This window comes from Seriola dumerili, unplaced genomic scaffold (genome assembly GCF_002260705.1).
Source record: "Seriola dumerili isolate Sdu_G_001 unplaced genomic scaffold, Sdu_1.0 BDQW01000138.1, whole genome shotgun sequence".
NCBI classification, from domain to species: Eukaryota; Metazoa; Chordata; class Actinopteri; order Carangiformes; family Carangidae; genus Seriola; species Seriola dumerili.
Genome location: NW_019174393.1, coordinates 13905950 through 13928030, shown reverse-complemented (window position 1 = coordinate 13928030; position 22081 = coordinate 13905950). Strand labels below are relative to the sequence as shown.

Genomic DNA, 22081 nt, shown 5'->3' with positions numbered 1-22081 from the left:
ATCACACATACATTCCCTCCCATTGGTCATGCTGGTCTCACTCTGGTCCTCCTGAACCTTGTTCTCCTCGATGGCCTCCATGCCGTGTGAAAGCTCCTGCGGGGTCCGAACAAACATTACTGTGTCTCTCTGCTCCTTCTCCCCCTCCTGCTCTCCTTTTACCTCCGATCCCTCCATTCTCACATTCATCTCAACATCCATACTGCTTCCTTTACTCGCTCCCTCCCTTCTCTGCCTTCTCCCTCAATAGTTAGTCTTTACATAATGAAAGTGAGTTGTGCAGATTTAAAGTAGCTGTCAGTGAAGTTGACTCTTGATTCTGAATGATCTGGTCCTGAGTGGAGACAAAATGAAACTATGCACTCTCCCTTCCTCATGCTCTCTCTCTTTCTCTCTCTCTCTCTCTCACACACACACACACGCGCTCACACACTCACATAGCTGGAAAGACAGCATTTCTCCTCAGGTCCCAATGTCATGTTGAATGATATCAATGGGTTAAAAAAACAAAACTAAAAAACCCATGTTTTTTTCTTTGTTTATGATTGTGTGGCTATTTACATGGCTGTCATTATATCTTAAAAATTGCCTGGTCGTGCCATAAATATCAAAACTAAACAAAAAAGACCCGTCAGACCTTCAATTACTACAACATTTGTTTCAAAACTTGTTGGCAACTATAAATTAAAAATCTGTTCTACACAAAAGCAGCAGTCAAGTGAATGGCTTTAAATCCTTTAATATGTGGGATAACCCATCTAACAGTCAGCGGAGAATGAAGTGGGAGAAGAGCAGGTCTTACCAGTTCCCTCTTATTTTTGCTGGAGTCCTTTTTGGCTGTGTTATCCTCCGATTGGCTGGGGTCAGAGGTCACGCTGCCCATGCCGCTCCCTGATTGGCTGGCATGTGTGAAGGACGATCTCGACTGAGGAGAGCTGCTGTTAGATAAGGTGGTTGCTCCGCTGCTGTTGAGCCGGTCTGTCCCTGGAAGGAAAAGTTGGTGTGTGGGCGGTCAAAGTTACACATAGATGTGAGGAGGCATAAATAAACAAACAGCTTGGAAATATCAGATGCTCTCTTCGTCTCCTTCATACACACTCATGTGATAGTTTTTCTTCCTACCTGCCATGCTGGTCGCTACTGTTGAAGCCTCAGCTGTGCTGTCCTGCACACTCTCCTCCTCCTCCACCAACACAGGTAGCAGGCTCGTGCTGGAAAACACACACAGTGCACCATTACACAGAAAGCAAATCTGAACTTTAATGTGTGGAACAAAAAAAAAAAGAAAAAAAAAGAAAGAAAAGAAAGGTGGCTTTTAGAATTGATACAGAGAAAAAAACACTTCTGTTTTGACTCTGTTGGATGTGAAGCGAAGTGAAAACCCTGTGAGGTCAAAAGGTTTCAAATGATAGTCAATCACTCACCTGTCCTCCGCTGCTGATCTGTCTGCCAACTGGTCCTGACTCAGGCTCTGAGATGGACAACAGTAAAGGAAGAAAGGGAGGGAGGGGGTGAGAAAAAGACAGGTGGCCTTGCAGCACATTTTTCTGTCCCACATTACAAGAAATGGTCAATGATTAAAAGGCACATGTACACATGCGATCATATACATGTAGCGTACCTGTCCCATGGCAGTGAGATGCAATCTAAGCTGAACAGAGTGTGGAAGAGAAAGATTGGGCTGATTCCTTATATAATATGGAGCTTCATGAAGAGCCCTGCAGCTCTATGAGTGAGTGTGTGTGTTGCTGAGAAGGGTGCTCAGAGAACACATTAACATTGGCACAGTGCTAAGTAGTGGAGGCGGACTGTGTGTATACACAGTTGTGTGAACATGCGCACGCACGCACGCACGCACACACACACACACACACACACACACAATGGAGCAAGGTGAGTGTTCAGAGCGATGCAATAGGATATTGTGTAAGAAGTGGACGTAATATCCGTTTTGACACTGCTCAAAAATAGAAGAGAGCTACCTTACCATTTCACTAAATACTCCAACTTCAGATTTCAGTGTCATTTTACATCCAAAACAACAGTGAAGCAAAAATAAAACTGGGTCTAAAACTACTAGAAGCAGTGTTAAATGGTATCAGATTTGTATCCAACACACTGTTTATTTACTTGAACAAACAGTCTTTACAGTCTTTTACAGTTAAAAATCATCCAGTCCTCCAAAATGCTGTGAATTTACTTGTCGAGCTTCTTTCTCTGCTAAATAATAAAATTTCATTCCTCCACAATCATATTCAAGGACATCATCTTAGTTTTTGTCATTGGTGTGTCGGAAATACCAAATGTTTGACTGCCACTGAACAAACATTACTCAATGTTAGACGTTACTTGTCACTTCTTATTATGTGTGATCTCTTTGTAAAATCAATAGCGACAAAACATACGTCCAGTACATTCATCCTGGTGAGATCTTTACAACCGGAGAACACAAATCTTCTGAAAATGACTGGATTTTACTCCATCACTTCTCTCACTGGGACTAACATGAGTTAAAACCATTTAATGCTGAATAACTTAAAAATTATAATACTGTGATAAGAAACTATTTTTTACCCACAGCATAAATATGGATAGAATTCCATTGAAAATGTCTTCCATTTACATGTAAGACTGTAGATCTGAATACATCCGAAAGTTTTTGTTCATAAAATCTCAACTCATCTTTGTTAGCAGATTAAAAGCAGGAGTTACTGTTCAGAATTATTAAAAACATTTTGACCTGGCTTCTATAAGTTTAAAAGTGCATTTTGTTGTCTCTCTCAGCTCCATTCAGACTATCTCTCAGTGGGTGAGAGGGGTGGGAGTCCTGCAGGACACCTGCAGGTAGGAAACTAAATAAAACAAGCTGATTGATCTCTCAGCAGGACACAAAGCCGACTGTGGTTAAGCAGCATCACGACTCAAGTGAGCCAACAAAAACCTTCTAACATGAAAACACAACTAGCCAATGTGAGGCTGGGCATAATTATCATTTAACAACCGTACTGTATAGACCATGCATCAAAGCAACTCATTGTAAACGCTAATTGGTCCATTCAGACAGTAAATACAGCAAGATCCAGTGTGTCCAGGCTTTTGCTAATAAGCTCCAGAACATGCCTGTCATCTTCTTGGTAAATTCTTCTGCTTTTATATAACTGTTTCTAATCACATTTGTCATTTATTTGTCAGTCATTTATCAGGGAAACTTTGCCGGTTTAAGCTTCTCAAATGTGAAGATCTCTGTTTGATATTCTAAATTTTATCTCATATTTGGTCTCTTAATCAAACTACATGACAGATCTGAAAATTGAATTTGTGCACATTTCACTTTCACTTCTGTTAATTGATGACCTGCTCTGAACTGGTATCTTCTTTTCCCATCGTCTGAAAATCTGAAATCTTAAGCATTTCAATTCAAAGTAAACTTGCGACACCAAAAGCTTTAACACTGACACTTTAGTATGAAATATCATATTGTACTTGCCTCGTTTGGCAACAGAGTTCAGGGAAGCTGAAAGACCATCCTGTTACTCCCTTTGCTGGAGCAGTCAGCAGAATGATGGCCTCCTTGATTCTCTGATCTTTCCCTTAATTTTACATCCCTGTCCTCTCCTCTCCTTGAGGACTCTGCCCTCCACCCCTCCCCAAAAAACCCCCCTCACACACACTTTAAAAACACACCTATTCTCTCTCACCTAAGACATACATGAAGTGGCAAAGAGAAACAGAGAGAGCAGGGGTCAGAAAAGAGGAAGCAGTGGAGAGTAGAGAACAGAGGAAGCTGCATTCCCTCATGCATAAAACACTTCCCCTCTGGTACTAACCTTAATACGGCTCATGTCTCCTGTGCTTGAGTCTGCCTCGCCTTCTTTCTCTTCTGCTCCTCTGTGGTCCACACTGGTCGGCTGAGTGCTGACCCCAGGTGAAAGGTCAAAGGTCAGCTGTCAAGCACCATCCTTTTTCTCATTCTTGATTTATACTTGGACACTCTCTTGTCATCCAATAACCCAAAATTGTTACAATATGAAACGGAGAGAGAGATGAGGAACAGCCTTCGTCTCTTTGTAGGTGGACTGTGTCTATGCAAAACATTTTGGCATTGAAACTAATTAGCCTGCACACTCCTCCCATAGCAAGTAAAACACCCATTTGACTAGCAAATGTTGACCAAGTCATAGGGAAATGACAAAAAAGTAAAATGGTGACTTCAGCTGTGTGCATTTATAAGACCCATCAACTTCAAATCCAGCAGGGAAAGTTTATATTGCCATGAAAATTAGGCAGGATGCTGGATGAGGTTGGGTGGTAATGTCAGTTTCCTGACAATGGAAGCTTCTGTTTTGTGCCCCTTATCTGGGATTTGCCAATCCAAACACCAACTCAACAAGTGTGTCTGTGGACAATGTTCCTGTTTAGTTGTCCTGGAGAGAAGAGACTCAGCAGGAATGCAAAAACATAGAAGGCTGATTTAGAGTTTACGTTTTCTCATTTAAACCAGCCATCTCAGTAGTCTTTAGATAAGATAGCAATTCTCAATATTTTTAAAACAACCACATCACCACCTGGTGCATTGTCATTGTTGGGTAAACTCCCAGCTCTTTTTTGCCATCTGTTTTCTGCATTCTTGGTTTTGGAAAATCCTGTTTTGGTAGTAACTTATACTTATATCAGATGTGTCATGGGAAACAAAAATGTATCACAGGTCATATTGAGAAAGACCTACTGTAAAACCTGCTGTGTCACCTATGAAAAAGCCACATCCCCTTGTATCTCTCTCTCTCTCTCTCTCTCTCTCTCTCTCCAGAAACAGAGGCAACATTTTTGTTTCACAGCTCCATTGCCTATACTTTTACATTCTACTTGACTGCAACAAAACATGTGTTGCAATTTGCTGAAACCACAAATAAATATCTACAATTAAAACATAAAACCCAACTATAACTATATAATTCAAGCTACTATGCAAATAAAATGGAAAATTCTTGACTTTGGCGCCACCTAGTAGTAGTACCAAGAAAACACTGTGGCAGACAGCAGTGTAAGAGGTTTGTTAAATAAGCAAAAAACAGAAACACACTATTTGATATTATTTATAATTTCCATAAGGAGAAATGCGGTCCCTTACTCTAATTATATGCCGAGTACATCAAATACAATATTTATTTTTTCATTTACCTCAGACTCTTGGTAATGGTCTCATCTGTTCCAGGTGATGTGCTGTCAGGAGAAACCATCTCAGGTGCTGTGGGAGGGGGATTACCAGGTGTGACCGTTTGGGCTGCACCATCGGAGTGACACTCTGCAGAGACTTCTGCATTTGGTCAGACAAGAAAAATATTTCATCTTTACATTGTTTTATTTTACACTGTCAAGTATCACACGAGTGTGATGGTTGGCGCACTGCAGGATAACAGGTTATTGTGTTATTAACTGGTGCAATTTTCTCTAATGATTATCAGTGTCCTGTCCATGTAAATAAATACATTAGCTTTAATATTTAATGTAGTTAAAATAATATCTTAAAACATTTCTTAACATCTGAGAACATTTCTTTTCTTGAACATCACTTCATGTAGCATATCCAGAGTAAAATTAGCAGAAATCAGTAAAATAATAATTGACTTAAGTTAAGAAAATCTGTGTCCGTCTTCATATGATGGTAAATGACACTAAAACAGCCATGCAGTTCTGGATCACATAAAAACAAACAAACAACAAAACGAAAAAAGTGATGTTCATTCTGTGGTATTTGGTAGAGTTTGACCTTTATCTTGCAAGATTTAGTAAAGGTTTCTCTCCTCTAAACAAACAGCATACCAAGTGAGTCAGGACATGACTCACTCTTTAAGATGTAAAACAGTAGAACTGTAGACTAGCTGACAGTACGGAGAAAAGAAAGAGAAACAGAAAGATAGTGAGTGATCCACATAGAGAGTGAATAACAGAGAGAGAGAGAGAGAGAGAGAGAGAGAGAGAGAGAGAGAGAGAGAGAGAGAGAGAGAGGCGGAGGTCTTACTGTTCTCTGAGTGGGACGGATCAGGGAGAGCATCCGCCTCTGGGTGTCTAATGCTGACAGCTTGTGAGTGGGCGCTCAATAGCACTGTTCCCTCTTCCTGAAAACACACACACACAGACACACACACACAGACACACACACACACAGACACACACACACAGACACACACACAGAAACAAAAATATAGATAAATATTCAAATAGGGAAAAGGATGAAAAGGTCAAACAAGCAACACACAAACCATGTAGCAAACAGCAAGCCCACAGTCAGTCAATAGAAACAAATGTTTGTCAGATGAGATGACATTGCATAAAAAGTCAATAAACTCTAACAGCTGACAGACAGCACAAAGCATCAGTGATTGGTTGTTGGAAAGATCCTCAATTACTGTCATCTTCATAGGAATTCAAACGCAAACATCACTTTCATACTGACTGCAGAAATGATGAAGTGTTTAAATTAGTCTTGTAAACCTTGCAGGCATGAAATTAAACACTGATGGCTGCAAGTGAGAAGAATGCATAACATCCAAGATTAGAAAGTGAGGAAAGACTTGGAAAAGATCACAGCTATGTGAAGTGTAGGTTCGTATATACAATGCATGTGCATGTGTATATGATGCAGAATACATTCAAAACATTGTTCTTCAAATGCAGGTGCATAACCCAGTCTTTCACTAATAACAGCAAGTCCTTCTCCCTTTGATCTATATAAGGAAGCACAGAGCTTCAGCTCAACTATGCAGTCTGCTGCTTGTGAGGAGAGGCTGTGAATAATATGTGAAGAGCTATTTGGTAGGCAAATGGCAAAAAGAGACAGATGCAGAAGCTAAGGTAGGAGAGTGAGAGAAAGGCAATGGCAGTACAGTGTATGCACAGTTCTTTATATTAAGCATTCATATTACATTATGAAAAAAAGAACAAATCACAGTTACTTTACATTACTGCAGACAGTGTTTAAGTATTCCTACCTTCCATGCAGTCAGTGCTTCCCAATTATTTGAGAGGTCTATGAAAATTAACTTGCAGAGACTGAACACTTGAGACAGTCCATCACAGTGGCTGAAACGGTTTTTAGCCCTCCTTGTTGATGGTGCGTTCAAGGACATTCCCCTGATCTGATATTTGAAACTCTGAAATTTAATATGTAAGAGCATCCTTGACCACACTAACAGGAAGCGTTTGCAAAAGAGTCACTGCTTGTAAGTGCATTACTATAAAAGTGTGAAAAAAAGTGTGATAAGTGTGAAAAAAATGTAAGGCAGACTAAATGTGAACTGTGATGATGTGATCACTCATCAAGAGCAAGTTTCAAGCAAATTTTCAACTTTCAAGTATAAAGAACATGATGGAGGGATGGTTAATGTGCCACAACAGCCAAACACGGCCATTTAAAGTGTCATTTTAATCCCCTTCTAACTGTAACTCATGACCACAACTACACAGGAAATGTGTGGTTATATTTTCAAAATAGCAAAGATCTATATGCCAAATGAAATATATTTTTAAACTTTACTAAATCAAGGAAAATAAGCTGAGCATCACATCTGCTTTCTGTTGACACAGTTGACACACCTGTCACCCCTGGCAACTGCCTCGTACATCTGCAACTATTTACTTTTGGCCTCTGAGCAGCTAATGCTGCAGTGTCTAGCACAATAGACCAGCAGTAGTCGTTCAGGAAGGAAGAGAGTCAGCGTAATCCACATTTCCCAGGTTAGTGTGAGAATTCAAAACAGTAAACTGCCAGTCACTTGTCCTCTGTACAGCCCAGCTGAAATTAGTCATTAGCAACAAAATGGTATGTGGTATCAACAAACATAACATCATCTTGGCTTCTCTACATAGTTTTCAGTATATCAACTAAAAGTTTTTTTCCTTAAACTGCAGTAGAAGCTTAAAAATCCATGTGAACAACTAGGTTTTCAATGGAAAACAGACAACAACTTCTTTTGAGATTGTCCATCATTACAATGTTTGGTGAATTGAAAGGGATCTTGATTCTAAACCAGGAAATCCAAACCAGGAAGTCACAATTGGAGGAAAAACTCTGTTACACTTATTACATATGCCTAAAATCCCTGCACTAAGCTAAAAGCACACAGGCTTCCACAAGGTCAAAAATGTAATTATCCTCTAATAATCACATTTGAGCCATCACAAATCAATTTGGGCATGTGCTTTTCAGGGATTGAACGATGCATGGAAGTCTGGAAGTTACATTCAGTTTGGCTATATTTATAAAAAAAAAAAAAAAAGAAGGAAATAACTACACATCTATTTTGGCCTGGTATTAAGTTACTTAGTTATGCAACTTTAGTTCAATCAACATCAACAGCCCACTGGGAAGAAGAATCATGATGTTCAACTTTTTATAAATACTACACCTAGCACTTGAAGGAGATTAGGTTTTTCTAAAGTTTACTACAGAATGCTCCATTATCATGCAAATTAAAGATGTCAGTCATTAATCACAGAACTACTTTATATACTTTTCAATATTTAATAAAATATTAAGATGTGAAAGGTTAATACACAAAAGGTCACACAAACATGGTGAGCATCTCGTACTATACATACACCTCATCCCATGAGAGGATCTACTCACAACTCAATTTACCTGCAAAGGTTGACAGTTCACCTCTGGCTCAGACTCAGCGCAGACTGCAGCATCTACAGACAAAGAGGAAGAACAAGAGAATAATAAAATGATATAAATAATAAAAAATATGAAAAAAATGAAAGTGGGAAAGATCAAAAGACAAACCAAAAGAAGCTGTTCATTAAAAACCCAGACCCTTGTCCAACTCATCTAGAGGGGTTAATAGACCAAAAACAACAACCCCACCTTTTACCATAAAAGGTCAGACTGTCTATTGTGCAAGGCATTGTGCTGAGGGAGGGGCAGGGGGGTTAAAATACCATGCATGGCTAAGGTGGCATTAATGACCACATTTGCACTCTCGTTTTCTGTCTCTCTGCCTGCTAGCCACTCATGCAGGCAGAGGAATGGGGGATTACTGAGCTCACTTCATGGACTTGGACCGGTCTTATACCTGGCCATAGAAGGACCTTAAGGAAGAGAGGATTTCACATATTGTGTGGAAACGCACACACTAACTCTCACTCTCACACAACCTTTAGAAGCCCAGGGCCACAACAACCATAGAAGGCAGGGGTCTACTTCCAAGGGCCTCAGAGTGTGTGTATCCTTACAGTTAGTTAGTGTGTGTACTGTACTTGTGCTTCAAGGGTGGCTGAGTGCCCTGTGACTCCTATGGATTACAGAGGGATAATCCACTCTCACTCACTCACACACACTCACACACACACATCAACACTCAAAGACAATAATGGCGTCTGTAAGCTGTTGTTCACCAACAGAGTTTATCTTGTGAAGGACTTTGTAAGAAGCTGTTAAACCTGCATCCTGATGCACCAGCTGGACTAGTGTGTGAAGTCATGATTACTTGGCCTTACATTAAAAACTGTGCTTTTTGGCTGCACAATAGGAATTTAAGGGAGTAAGAAAGACTCCTATAACTGGAATATTGCTGCTGACAGCGATCAGTACCATTAATGTGCATTTCTCTTGTCCCTACTGAAGACAGTCTGATTTAACAATAGCTGTGGATTAGCAGAGATAGTTATAATCAATGTAAGCAATAACAAATGCTTATTATGGATAAAATTATAGCTGTCTTTGACAGCTACCGCAACGAGTATGTAGTGACTTAGAGAAATGATTCCATTTAAAATTCTTGTTTGAGGCCTTCAGCACAATCAGTTGTGTTAATGTACAAATACGTGTTGTTTCAATAACCATTAAATGTAGGAAATGTTTGTCTATTGTTTTTAAATGTTTATATAGTCTCCTGGTAAAAAAAGAAAAAAAGAAAAAAAGATGCTGGATGTATTAGCTCACATTCTTGTTACATGAGGCTTCCCCCAGGCTTGTTATTTTTAATGTTAATCCTACTGAGTTTGATCCAGAGCTGGGAACATGGTGAGCACGGGGGTCACAGCAGGGCTAGAAAAATATTAAACTATATTTAGCCCTATTTGGCTTTGAGGTTCCAGTCTGGGCTAATTCTGCCATATGCTGGATATTAAAGGCTTAAGGAATACCCCTATGATTCAGAACATTTAATCTGCTGAAAGACAAAAAGGTTATAATAGCCCCTTAGCAGTTCAAGTGTTGAGATGTTGGTGTGGGGTGATCATTCACATGCATCTTGGTGTCCACACTCACCTTGACCCTCTCTTACTGCGGCTTGCCCAGCCTGGGCCTCCCCAGAGAAGGCAGACAGAGGAGTCGACGTGTCCCTGACCTCTCCCTCTCCTGCTGTATCCACCACCATCCACCTGTCCTCCCCGTCGTCCTCTTCTCCTCTGGCTGTTAATTTATCCACCGTACCCTCAAGCCTGCTGTCCGTTTGCCCGTCCTGCACCCGGCAATTCCTCTCCGCCAGCTCGTTCTTCAGGAAGTCTTGGAGGGCAAATTCCTCATCCCAGTCCAAGTCTCCATCTCCAGGCTAAAAAAAAAAAAGAACATAGAAAGAAAAGGTCTGAAGAAACAAATGCATAAGTGAGATGGAAAAAAGCTGTGACAACCACCATGGCCTTACAGAAACAACTACTTATTAACAAAGTTAAAAAGTTATAAAAAATGTTATAAAAATACATATTTAAAAAAAATGTAGTACAACAATGGTTTTGCCCTAAACCAGAGATAAGTAAGAGTTGCATTATTTGTTAAGGACAACCTGGCCACTGTGTGTGGAACCTCAGCACAGAGCTCATTATGTTTTCCAGTAAAAACAACAGTGCTGTAATGGAAATGTCTAAGCATGTGCTAGTGCATTTTGTGCGAGGAGCTGTGCGTAGGTGTGTGGTCGCATCACACACTCACACACTCCCTCTCTTCTACCAGATACTCCATCTGTCTGAATACAGTATGAGCTCTGGCACTGATCTCCAAGCAAACCATCCAATATCCATCTCCAGTGGTAACTGAATGTCAATAAATACAAAAACACATATTATTGAATTATTAAAATTGAATGCATTACAAACCTTATTGGACTTTTTTCAATCCAATGAACATTTGAATGGTCCAAGTGACACTCGTTCACCGCCCAGAGGGTGTACATGTTTGTCAGTATTTAAAAAACAATGTATACAGTTGCTGCCGTTTATTATAGGTTCACAGATATAAACTTGCTTCCTTCCTGTCTAACCTCTTCCTCTGGTGCAGGTGTCTGGCATGAGGCCTCTCTGCTGTCCTGGGGCGTCTTTAGCTGCTCCAGCTCCTCACACAGCTGTCGCTTCTGGTTCTCCTGCTCCTGCACCCTGCGTACAATGATACACAATCATGGTAATTAAAAGCAGCTGGCGGATTATTTGTTTTTCAAGAAAAATGTGGAAGAAATACGCAAATTATCAATGCAGACTTAACTGTCCACAGAGTAAGAAAAACACATGCACAGGCATCCTGCAAGACAGCACAGTGGACATACTGTACCCAATCCGCAGGCCCATGCAGTGTCCCATTCTGTTGCCCAGGGTGACCAGCGCCAGTTCTCCGACTGGCCCAGTGACGATCCCTTCACTTCAGTTTCTTAGATCCAGTCCCTACCCGACCCTCTAATCTCAGACTACACACAGATTCTCAGATGTGTCCTACAAAGTCCTAATCCTAGCACTGTCTCACAGTCCAGTCTTACTCTGAGCAGTCTGTATTATCAGAGACAGTCCAGAGCAGGAGGCAGATCTATACCTACAATAAGTCCTCTTCAGTTTCAGTTCAGTTTTTTCTGCCAAACAATATTAAAGTTCCTGAGTTCACCCTGGCAACTGAGCACCAGTAAATCCCAGCTGGACAGCCTGACCAGTTCTCCCTCTCTGGTCTGACAATGTACCACACCAGCTCTGTTATATATCTGAAGGGGATGTCCGTCTCCATGAACACACACATACAAACAGACACACACACAGCACAAGGAAAACCCATCCACACAGATTGAAGTCCAGAAATGGCCCAAACCCAAAGCTAGTGAGGTGGGCCCTTTGAGGTCATTGAGGTCAGGATGATTGACACATCTTTCCCCCACTCAGTACAACTGACTAGCCAACTGAGACAGAGCACTGGAGAGCAGGGATACCCACCTCAGAGACACTTGCAGAGGTCTGATATTAAGTGGTGTGTGTAGTGTTATTTATGTTGACTGATAAAGTTTTATAAATATGAGCTGCTCAGAGGCAGAACTCCTCCCTGGCAGAAACTTCATTGGCTGCATAATCCTCTTTAGCTCTGCCCATTAAGTTTTAAAAATTCATTCAGGACCATGTAGCATTTAAGATCCTGGAAGCCCTGCAGGCATCCTACCAGACAGTTATAGGCTTGTATGGACTAATCAGCTAACCCAGTTAGCTCAATATATTTAGACTGCATTTTATCAGTTAATAATTATGTTGTTAGATTTAATCAGCTTCAGGCTCTGTTACTAATGTGCTTTTCAGTGGTGTTAGTATTACCTTACTTAGCCAGAATATTCTTTAGCACTGCCTACTCTGGTTTATTTCAACCAATGAGATCACTGCTACAAAGAGCAGCTCCGCCTCAAAGAAATGTTTTCCTACCTTAAAGTCAAGTTGTCTTTAATTAGCCAGCACAAGATTCAGTGCAGTTCTATTCTCTTCCATCTTCCTCTGGTATTTCACTTTCATCTTCCTCTGCTCTCATAACAACATCACTCACTTCAGCGTTCAGCGGCTCACACATTTCTGAGTGCCCACTTCTTTTCACACACACTACGCCACAGATACACAGGCAGTTCAGACAAACAAAAATCTTCTCACCTCACTGAAAGGTGGAGGATCTCAGTGCGGGACCTCCTCATGTTACTGGCCATTTTGATCAGCTCCTTCTCCAGGGAGTCTGTGTACTGGGCCAGCTGGTCCAGGCTGAGGGCCCAGTCTGCCCTCCTCGCGTCCAGCTCGGCCTGCACCGTCTGTGGGAAGACAAGGCCACAGGGTCAGCCTCTCGCTTGGGTGAAAGGATGCAGGCTGTTGCACAGCCTAAATAGCTGGGTGTCTTTTTTACGCCTCCAAAAAGTTCTGACACCTTACTGACAAAATCTTTCCTAACCAAGAGAAGCCAGACTTGTACTGGTACAGCTCTGCTCCACTAATGATTTCTGTCTCATTTGGTATGTTTACTGCTGTATGGCAGTACGTGGCTAATGAATGCAGAGTGGCAACAATGCAGGAGGAGGGGGGAAAGAGAGAAAGAGCGAGAGAGACAGAGAGATACAGAAAGTCAGAGTGAGGGAGGAGGGGAGTGGGTTGTGTTCATGGTACAACACACTGACTAAACAGCTCTGCTTGGATGGGGCCTGTTGGAGAGTTATATAAGTGAGAGATCTCTAGAGAGGAGAGATAGTGGGTGGGAAGGAGAAAAAGAGCAGATAGACAGTGATAGATAGAGAAAGAGTGCAACAGGTGGAGGGAGAGGAAGATAGAGATCAGATTATATAATTTTGAGATTCATATCTTTAAAAAAAAAAAAAAAAAAAAAAAAAAGTACTGACACTGCCCTTTTTGGCCTTAAATCAGCCTGTAGGCATACAGTATGCAAACACAGGAATGCACACAGGAACTAAGACTGTAGTACATTGTTCTGCAACTTTTCTTACAATTAGTATCATAAGTGGGCTGACACTGAAGGAAAGAATGGAATATGTGTGTGAAAGTGTGTGAGTATCTGACCTGAAGACCGGTGTCTGTGTTGCTCTCTGGCTGTGTGAGGTCATCCAACAAGCCTCTAACTGTAGATAAGACAGAGTCTGTTTCGTCCCTGAAATCCCTTTTCTGAGAGAGATAGAGAAAGCAAGACAAAACTTTACATGTATCAATATATTCACAAACCTTATGTGATACTATTCTAAATGTGCCTGGATGAAACTTCAAGATGAACCACTTTTTATGCACCTCAACAGTTACTCCAACACAATAATAACTATGTTTCATTAGTAAGGGGAAGATCATCCAGATGCACAGAGAAGCTAACGAGTACACATTCAAGCTAACTGTTATGTTGTCTTATTTAGCATGTATCAGGCTGTAGCTGAAGTTATAGAAAGAAGCTGGGCACATTTAACCGCCATGCAAACGGCTACAACTGACAATCCAAGCTAAACTTTTTAAATATTAGTCTTTGTAACAAAGTGATTTTTAACAAATGCTACAACTGATGCCAAGATGGTTTTGTGTTGATTGGAATAAGTGACATTTATATTTTCAAGATGAATTCACATCTCAAATGTGACATATGAAAGACTTTCGATAAGAAAAACCATGAGACTATTTTAGGTGCCAATCATCCACTAGCCACCAATCTAGTCTGAGCTCAAGGCATGGCTGCACAAATGCTTCATCACACTTGGTTACCAGTTTGTTTAACAGGCGCTTGAACTCCAGAGCCATGTGTTCAGGACTGGGTCCCTGCAGCATCAGCAACACTTCCCTGTCCAGCGTCTCATCCAGTGGAGAGGCAAAGCTCATAGTGGTGGACAAATGGTCAACTCCATGGGGAGCCTGTGGGAGATAGCAATGCATTTATATGAATGAGAAAAAGATGCTTAAAGCACAGTTACCATCAGTCTAACTGTTGCAGAGAGACTGGACAAGGACATAGCATGTGGTGAACAGCATGTAATGTTCGGACAGTGCTTAATATTGTGTGCAGAATATGTGGGAAGCCCTGCAGCTTGTGGAAGAAAACTTCAGAGATTAATCACCTGCCTGTAGGGATAAAAATTCTCAGAACAGCAGTTGGGATCAAAAGAACTATAAACTGAGATTACATAACAAAGCCACTACTAGCTCTGTCTGCTGGAGTGGTTGTTCCGTGTGAATATGGTGTTTCTGTGTAGAACACATTCAGGTTTAAATGTGCAGCAGTTTGGCTGCTACAAGGAAGATGTCCAGGAGTTGCCACAGCCACTAATTATTCATCAGGAATACGATACCTAAGGACCAGAGACTGTGTGCAGAAAGATGAGCATACATGTCAGAATATAAGACAAAATGAGAGGAGAAGGAACAAATGAGTAAGAGATAAGAGCAAGGGTGAGAGAGAGGAAAAGGAAAGCTGAGCAAATGACAGCCAGAGTAGGGGAGTGCTGACCTCCAGTGGTGACTGTGCCAGAGCCAGTTCTGTCTGTAGGGATCCTGAGCTGCTCTGGTTCAACCTGTAGGCCACTGTAAGGGACAGACCAGCCCTGTAAGAGACAGGAGGAGAGGTCAGGTGCAAACACATTAAAGAAATTAATTAGAAAAGGCGGTAAAAATTAGAGACTAGAAAACCAAAACTCAAGTTTTTTTTTTTTAGATAAAGTTCGTAGCTTAAAGGGGTTTCTCCTAAAAAAAAAAAAAAAAAAAAAAAAAAATAATAGTGTAAAAAAGAGGTGGCTAATGTCTACTTCCTTAGTAGTGTATTAACCTTCAATGTCAATATCTGAAATCCTTCCTCTCCCAGGTCATTCTTGGTTTACTTACCCAGCCAGGTCTGGATGTATCATCTGCATCTGGTTCTCCAGCTTGCTCTTGTCCGCTCTCAATAGCTGGAATCAACAACAGAGGAACCAACCATGACTCAGTCTTTCAAATAAGATATTTAGAGGCCTGCTACATAGCATACCCTTTCTCCTCAACAACAAAGCTGTGAGCTACAAGCCCTGTGAGGAAGGACACCAGGTGATTTCATTCCCACAGTCGGTCTTCACAACCAAACTAACACATGCTGATAATTGTACCAACACACTGGATACAACAGAGAACTGTCAGTGTAGTAAAAACACTGACTTGCACAAAATGGACAATTTGCCTATCAAATTACAACATCACATTTAGCTTCATATTGTAAATGTTTTTCCCCAAATATTCATGAAAATAAATAAATAACTACCTGAAGTTTATTTCTAATCTGATTTTAGTGTCACTCTTTTATAATAGAGAAGAATCTGAAAAAAGTGGTGGGAGAAGACAGAAGGGTTTAGAAAGGGGCAGATAAAATGGCCGCATTGGCATGAAGCAAAAACAAGCCAGGAGACATATGGAAGAAGTAAAAGAGCACCACTGAGAAACTATAAGGAACTGTTGATGCATAGAAGTTGAAAATAATGATTTGATGTAAAGTTCAACACACTGACCTCTGTGATGGAGCAGTATTCCTCCACCGCTGCCTTCAGCTCATCTATCTGTCTGCCCTTCTGTAAAAGGAGGCAAAGGACACAAGAGCAGTTTGAGTTTTGCAGACAAATGGAAAAGAGGAGAAGGTTCAAGCATTTTTATATGACAAAATGATCAAAAACTGCCACAAATAGCTAAAGCTTTACAGTTACAGTAAAATGGATAGTAAAACCACATAAGGCACTGACCTCAAGTATCACAGCTTCCTTTTCACTAACGACAGTATCAAAAGAGTGAATTTGCACCTGAGGCCAAGGAAAAGGCAGTTACATAATAACATAAAGGAAGCACAATGAGATGGCAACACAGTATTTACAATGTGCCTGTGACAGATTTACAATGTAGGGTCATTTTGCGAGGAAAGAAGGCAGATATACAATCAAAATGCCTGAGTGGATGGAAAACAGAATAAGAGAAGGATAAAGTGTGAGAGGAGATTGAAGAGGCAGAGTAGATGTGTAGTAATCCAAAGCAAAATGCAAAAATAATTTTGCACAGATAGTAAAAGGTACCTGAAGGTCAGCGTTAATGTCACACAGCTCTGCTATTCTCCTCTGAAGCTCGTCTGTCTCCATGGTGACCTTGAAGTTCTGAGGAGCCATCACAGGGGAGTGAGGACACCCATTCACATCCTTTCATGAACAAACTTGCAACAATATACTCTCTGTGAGCTATTTATGAATAGGTGAGTGCTTATGATGCCCTGTGAAGTCAGGTCATTGATTTCACTGTCAACTGCTTTGACAAGTCATTTTACACAGTGAAGTACCTCTTCCTGAAGAGAAGCAATCTTGGCAATGAGACTCTGGTTCTCTCTCTCCTACAAAGAAGAAAATCAATCAATAGCAACTATGGTAACACATTCTCAGCCCTTGACTCGTACATTTAAGATATTACCAAACTACAAACACAAGACAAGAAAAATTTATGACAGCATTTTCTGAATATGAGGAATTTCATTTAAAATTTAAACGTAGACTGTGGCTGAGACATGGGGTTGTCGTTCAAGGCTTGCACCATGTTTCTAAATGTGCCAGAAACTGATATAACAAGTTGAATGTTATGTTATATATACAACCATTTACTTTTATAAAGCCTGTTTGCATGTTGCAAATCCTAAGTGCCAATATACATGGCTGAAATACATGCAAACTGCAAGTCAAAGGATTCAACTGTCAATAAATGTAACATTCATTTCAAATACACAATAATTTGTTTTACAAGAATTTAAAAAATTGCTACAATGCAATACACGAACAAAAAAGACACAGTTCTATTTTTCAGTCATAAGAAGTCATGCAAATCAAAGTGGCAGAGCTTCGAAAAGATTAAGCTGCATGACAAGAATTATTTTAATCCAAATGGGGTCAATAACAGCTGATGCTATGACTTGTGGTCTACAACACAGTACATTTCAGCTGCATTTGTCTGAACATAGACTAAGAATAAACCCCCTGTAACAAAACAAAGGACACCTCTTAGCATGTGAGCAGAATGCACTTTTATATGTCCTTTATGTGCTGCCTGAGTTTCACCGACCACGTGTTTGCTGTGTGCGGAGGCGCGAGCTCTGCCTTCCTCTGTACAGCTCAGAGTAGCCTTCATCTCCTCCACCTCGTCCTTCAGCATCTTCTCCTTCTGGGCTAGCTGATGGTTACTGTGCAAGAGGACAAACATAGACAGAATTCAACAAACCGCTGCATGCTACAGTAATTAAAGTAAGTGCTTGTGGGTATGTATTTGCTTCTTACACCCTGGCCTGGTTGCGTAGATCCTCATTCTCCTCTGCCAGTTTCTGGTTGCTGTCCTCCATGCCCTCCACCACCTGCTTCATCTTCCTCACCTCCTCCTGGAGCTTTTGGTTACTCATTTGAAGGTCAGCAACACAATACACCAGCTCTGATGTTTCACTGAGAGGGGACAACACATATAGGCATAATGCAACTTAGTTGTATAGATCAAGGACATGTGTGGGTGGTAATACACACAAATACAGGCATGTTATGGCCCATTTATAAAGACAGCACCACTATTTCACACACATCACTTACAATTCTGCTCTGGATGCCTCCCCTCCAAAAGCCTCCAGGCTTCCTGAGGTCATATTGAGCATCATGGACCTCTTGGCTAAAACATACACAGATCCAAAACACATTATTAAAGCTCCAAGTTTCATAAAAAATTAGACATGTGTACAATACAAGGAAATGAAAAGCAAACATGTGAGTGTTTACATTGCACACTCACCAGACAGGCTGTCTCTGAGTTTGACTGAGTCTTGAGTCATGTCATCTGTTGGCTCTTCCCTTAGATACAACAGAGAAATCAAACATCAAAATGTGCAACATCAGTTACTTTCACAATCTTTTGCCTGAATCCGACAGTCACGCACCATGGTGTTGCTCATGGACTCCTTCTAATGTGTTTGTAATGCATCACTGACTTGTTAAACTGTTTAGTTTTTGGTGCCTGGCACACCGAGCACCATGGCCCTGCTGCAAAGAGAGCTTTCTCTTTGGTGCACATTCCTTACTCATTTAAACAAGTTAAACAAGTGTGTATTCGGTAACAAGATACATCATCACCAAAACTGGACCTCTACTGTAGCACTTACAGCCCATCAGATCATGAAGTCTTTAGCTCTATTTGCAGCCCACACATTTTAAACCACTGAACATAATGGCCAATATTATGTCTCACAGGTTTGTGACTTGCATAAGAGATAAATGAATATAGTATTAGCATCAACCCCAGAATCTGTGTAATGCTGTACAGTAAAGGAGAATCCTCCAGCCAAGGCTCATCATACTAGACCATTTGATATAGACCTGACAGAGTGCAGTGCAAAGAAGATGTAAAACTGCCTCTGAGACAAAAGACGCACTCTTAAATGAAGATACTAATTGAAACTATGGGGAAAAAATACCACCAGTAATCTCACATCTGATGCATAACCCGCCTACACAACTCTATCTCCGTGCATTGCTCAAACTGAACATATCAGTGTGTGTTCTCTAAAAGGCTAAACAGAAAGCAGAGGACCTGTAAAGACGGTGCAAAGTGTCCTCTCCTTTTTGCACCATGTGAAAGAGGTTGTAAACTCTAGTAAATACAAGTGTACCGTATAAGGAAACAGCAAACATGTGAAGCAATTTTAGCAAATGATTTAGTTTTAGTGCAGATCTGGATTAGAATATTAGCTGACAAAAAGTTTCTAAGTTAATTTTTCATACCTCTAAATTAAAGTAGGTATTCTCACAAGACAGATGACCAGAACACATTTAGTGCCAGCAGAAAGCGCATTTCTTATCCTTCTTTCTTGATTTATGAAACTGACAGAGTGGTCCCTGCACGTAGCCACAAAACAGCACTGGTGAACCTGGATCCAGCATCTGGCTAAGGGCTGCTTCAATAGACAAAAGCTTGACCTCAGATGTTCCAGGATGTTCACCTAACCTTAATTGCAAAGTCATATTTTATTTAAAAAAAAAAAAAGGAAATAATATTTTAACATTTTTTCCTCTAAAAACTAAATCAAAACCACCAGACATTTCAAAAACTAAAAACCAGATGTTACAAACTCAGACAATTCTCATTTCTAAATAAAAGGGCCCTAAATTGATTTTGCACGTCTGCCTTTACCCATTGTTGCGGCAGTCATCAATCCATTCCTTCATGACGGCGTGGTAGGTGTCCAGGTCAATAGAGACATCTTTGTGCTCTGGATCCAGCATGTTGCAAAGCTCTTCCAGTCCGCTGTCTTCCGAGCTGCGACTCGTGGTGTGCCGCAGGTAGTCCACAATGTGAGACACGTACACTTTACCTGGAAGATGGGCCAATCACAGAGACATATAGATAATTTTACCCTCTTAAAACATGAACTGTGATGCAATACATTTCAGGAGTTATTTTGTGATTGATGTGTGATGTAATTTACTTTTGTAGCATACACATTTCTCCTCAACCTACTTGTCTATTTCTACTGCCGATTTGAAAGCTTTAACACCCCCAGACAATTCTGATACATCGTGACTTCAGATGTGGGTTATAGGTGTAGGTGGCAAAAGTAGTAACCATAGTGACAGTAAGAATCATAGTTATCAAAACAATAAAGACAGCATTGAGCTGACTTTACTGTTTTGATAACTATGTGAGGACTGAACAGTGGTCTAAACTGTGGACTATTCTTTCGTCTGGACACAAAATACATTCAATGTCAAAATTACTGAACATATTTCTCACTCAAACTCAACCAGCAAAATTTCAAAGAAGTGCAGTACTCTTAGCTGTTAAACCAAACATAACACAAAGTTGAATTAGACAGAAATTTGCTATATGTCCACAGCAGTACTGTGCTGGAACAAAAACTAGAAAGTTAAATCAGACCAATCATAGCTGAATCCCATTTTAGCTAAGGACCTACTCAATTATGTTCTTTTTATTTTTCAATTTAAATGACATCTGTGAGAAACCACAAAAGACAAAAACCTGGACCCATCACCTGAACAAACAACAGAAAAGACAGTAGCAGGAGTCTTCTTCAAAAAAGGTGAAAAAAAAAAAAAAATCCTGAAATCAAATAAAAATATAAAATAAAATAAAACAAACAAACAACAAAAAGAATCGTTACTTCCTACTGCTTTAAAGATTCCATATCCACATCCCAATATCCTGTACATCTGCTGCACAAGATGGTTCACTCCAGAACAGCATTAAATATGTCAAGAAATCATAGAAGTCCCTGAACAGCAAGAAAACTTGAAGGATCTTGCGCCTGCCAAAGCCAGTAGGCACAAGAGGAAGACTTAGACAACACTGATACTGTGTCTGTTGGAAGCTGAGGGAGTTACATACACTGTCCACACAGAAACACACTGCCATAGTACACTCATTGACAAGGTATAATTCATCATTACGCTGCTGTACACAGCTTGCTCAAACACTGTGTTTCTGTGTGACCCAAGAAGTAAGGGTGTGTGTGTGTGCGCGTACCTCGACGCTGAGTATCACAGGCATGGAAGATGGTATCAAGCAGATTCTCCTCGCAAATGAGGCTGATTTCTGCCATATTATCCTTCCTTTTCTCAGAGGCCACTGAGCTTCCTGAACGTGAATAACACACACACACACACACACACACACACACACACACACACACACACACACACACACACACACACACACACACACACACACAAAACACAGACTGTATTGAGCAAACATAGCAAAGCAAGCACATGATACATTTTCCTTCAGGCACAGCAACCATTACAAAGTTGCATGAAGCAGTTTGGAGCTACAAATATTATTTAAATTTTTTTTTTTTTTTTTTTGACAAAATAAATTAAAATCAATGTCTTAAAATTGCAAACTTAGCCTCACTAACGGCCAAAACAATGATATGAAATAGAGAAAAGGAAAATTCTGAGCCACCAAGCCCCAATCATCCCCCATTCTTCTCAGTTTTTTAGTGCTGGAATACACCCTCATCCTGATTTTGCTATGTGTTTTAACAGTTTTAATTTAGGAATGTGGAATATGTAAGAACAAAAACGAAATAATTCAAACTATATTTTGATAAGACTCCACAACAGGGCAGAATCGACTTTTAGGCCCTAATTAATTCTGAACATACATACATACATACATACATAAATAAATAAAGGGAAAAGCCAGGGTAACTAGTGATTTCAGGGTCCCAGAGTTCTGAAGTCCTTGGTATAATGCTTTACCTGGTTAGTAAGCCAGCCTTTTGCTGCAAAGTAGCTGCACTCTTCATATTCATCCTTTCATATTGGCATTCAGCAGT

The 22081-nt window shown here is 40.5% G+C and overlaps 1 protein-coding gene across 1 annotated transcript in view; it reads right to left on the bottom strand.

The window, feature by feature from the left end:
- lrmp (lymphoid restricted membrane protein) overlaps nt 1-22081 on the bottom strand; it is a 31000-nt gene that overhangs the window by 7807 nt on the left and 1112 nt on the right. Inside the window, exons 2-26 of the mRNA XM_022749150.1 lie at nt 21265-21375; nt 19915-20095; nt 18520-18578; nt 18324-18399; nt 18024-18182; nt 17812-17929; nt 17042-17092; nt 16785-16862; nt 16461-16517; nt 16233-16292; nt 15580-15644; nt 15209-15302; nt 14470-14616; nt 13789-13890; nt 12880-13031; nt 11243-11370; nt 10271-10546; nt 8639-8691; nt 6020-6116; nt 5179-5314; nt 3828-3915; nt 1425-1471; nt 1123-1211; nt 803-984; nt 12-96 (exon numbers count right to left, since the gene is read on the bottom strand). Coding sequence (XP_022604871.1) covers nt 12-96; nt 803-984; nt 1123-1211; nt 1425-1471; nt 3828-3915; nt 5179-5314; nt 6020-6116; nt 8639-8691; nt 10271-10546; nt 11243-11370; nt 12880-13031; nt 13789-13890; nt 14470-14616; nt 15209-15302; nt 15580-15644; nt 16233-16292; nt 16461-16517; nt 16785-16862; nt 17042-17092; nt 17812-17929; nt 18024-18182; nt 18324-18399; nt 18520-18578; nt 19915-20095; nt 21265-21375 — 2691 coding nt within the window. The remainder of the gene's footprint in view (nt 1-11; nt 97-802; nt 985-1122; nt 1212-1424; nt 1472-3827; nt 3916-5178; nt 5315-6019; nt 6117-8638; nt 8692-10270; nt 10547-11242; nt 11371-12879; nt 13032-13788; nt 13891-14469; nt 14617-15208; nt 15303-15579; nt 15645-16232; nt 16293-16460; nt 16518-16784; nt 16863-17041; nt 17093-17811; nt 17930-18023; nt 18183-18323; nt 18400-18519; nt 18579-19914; nt 20096-21264; nt 21376-22081) is intronic.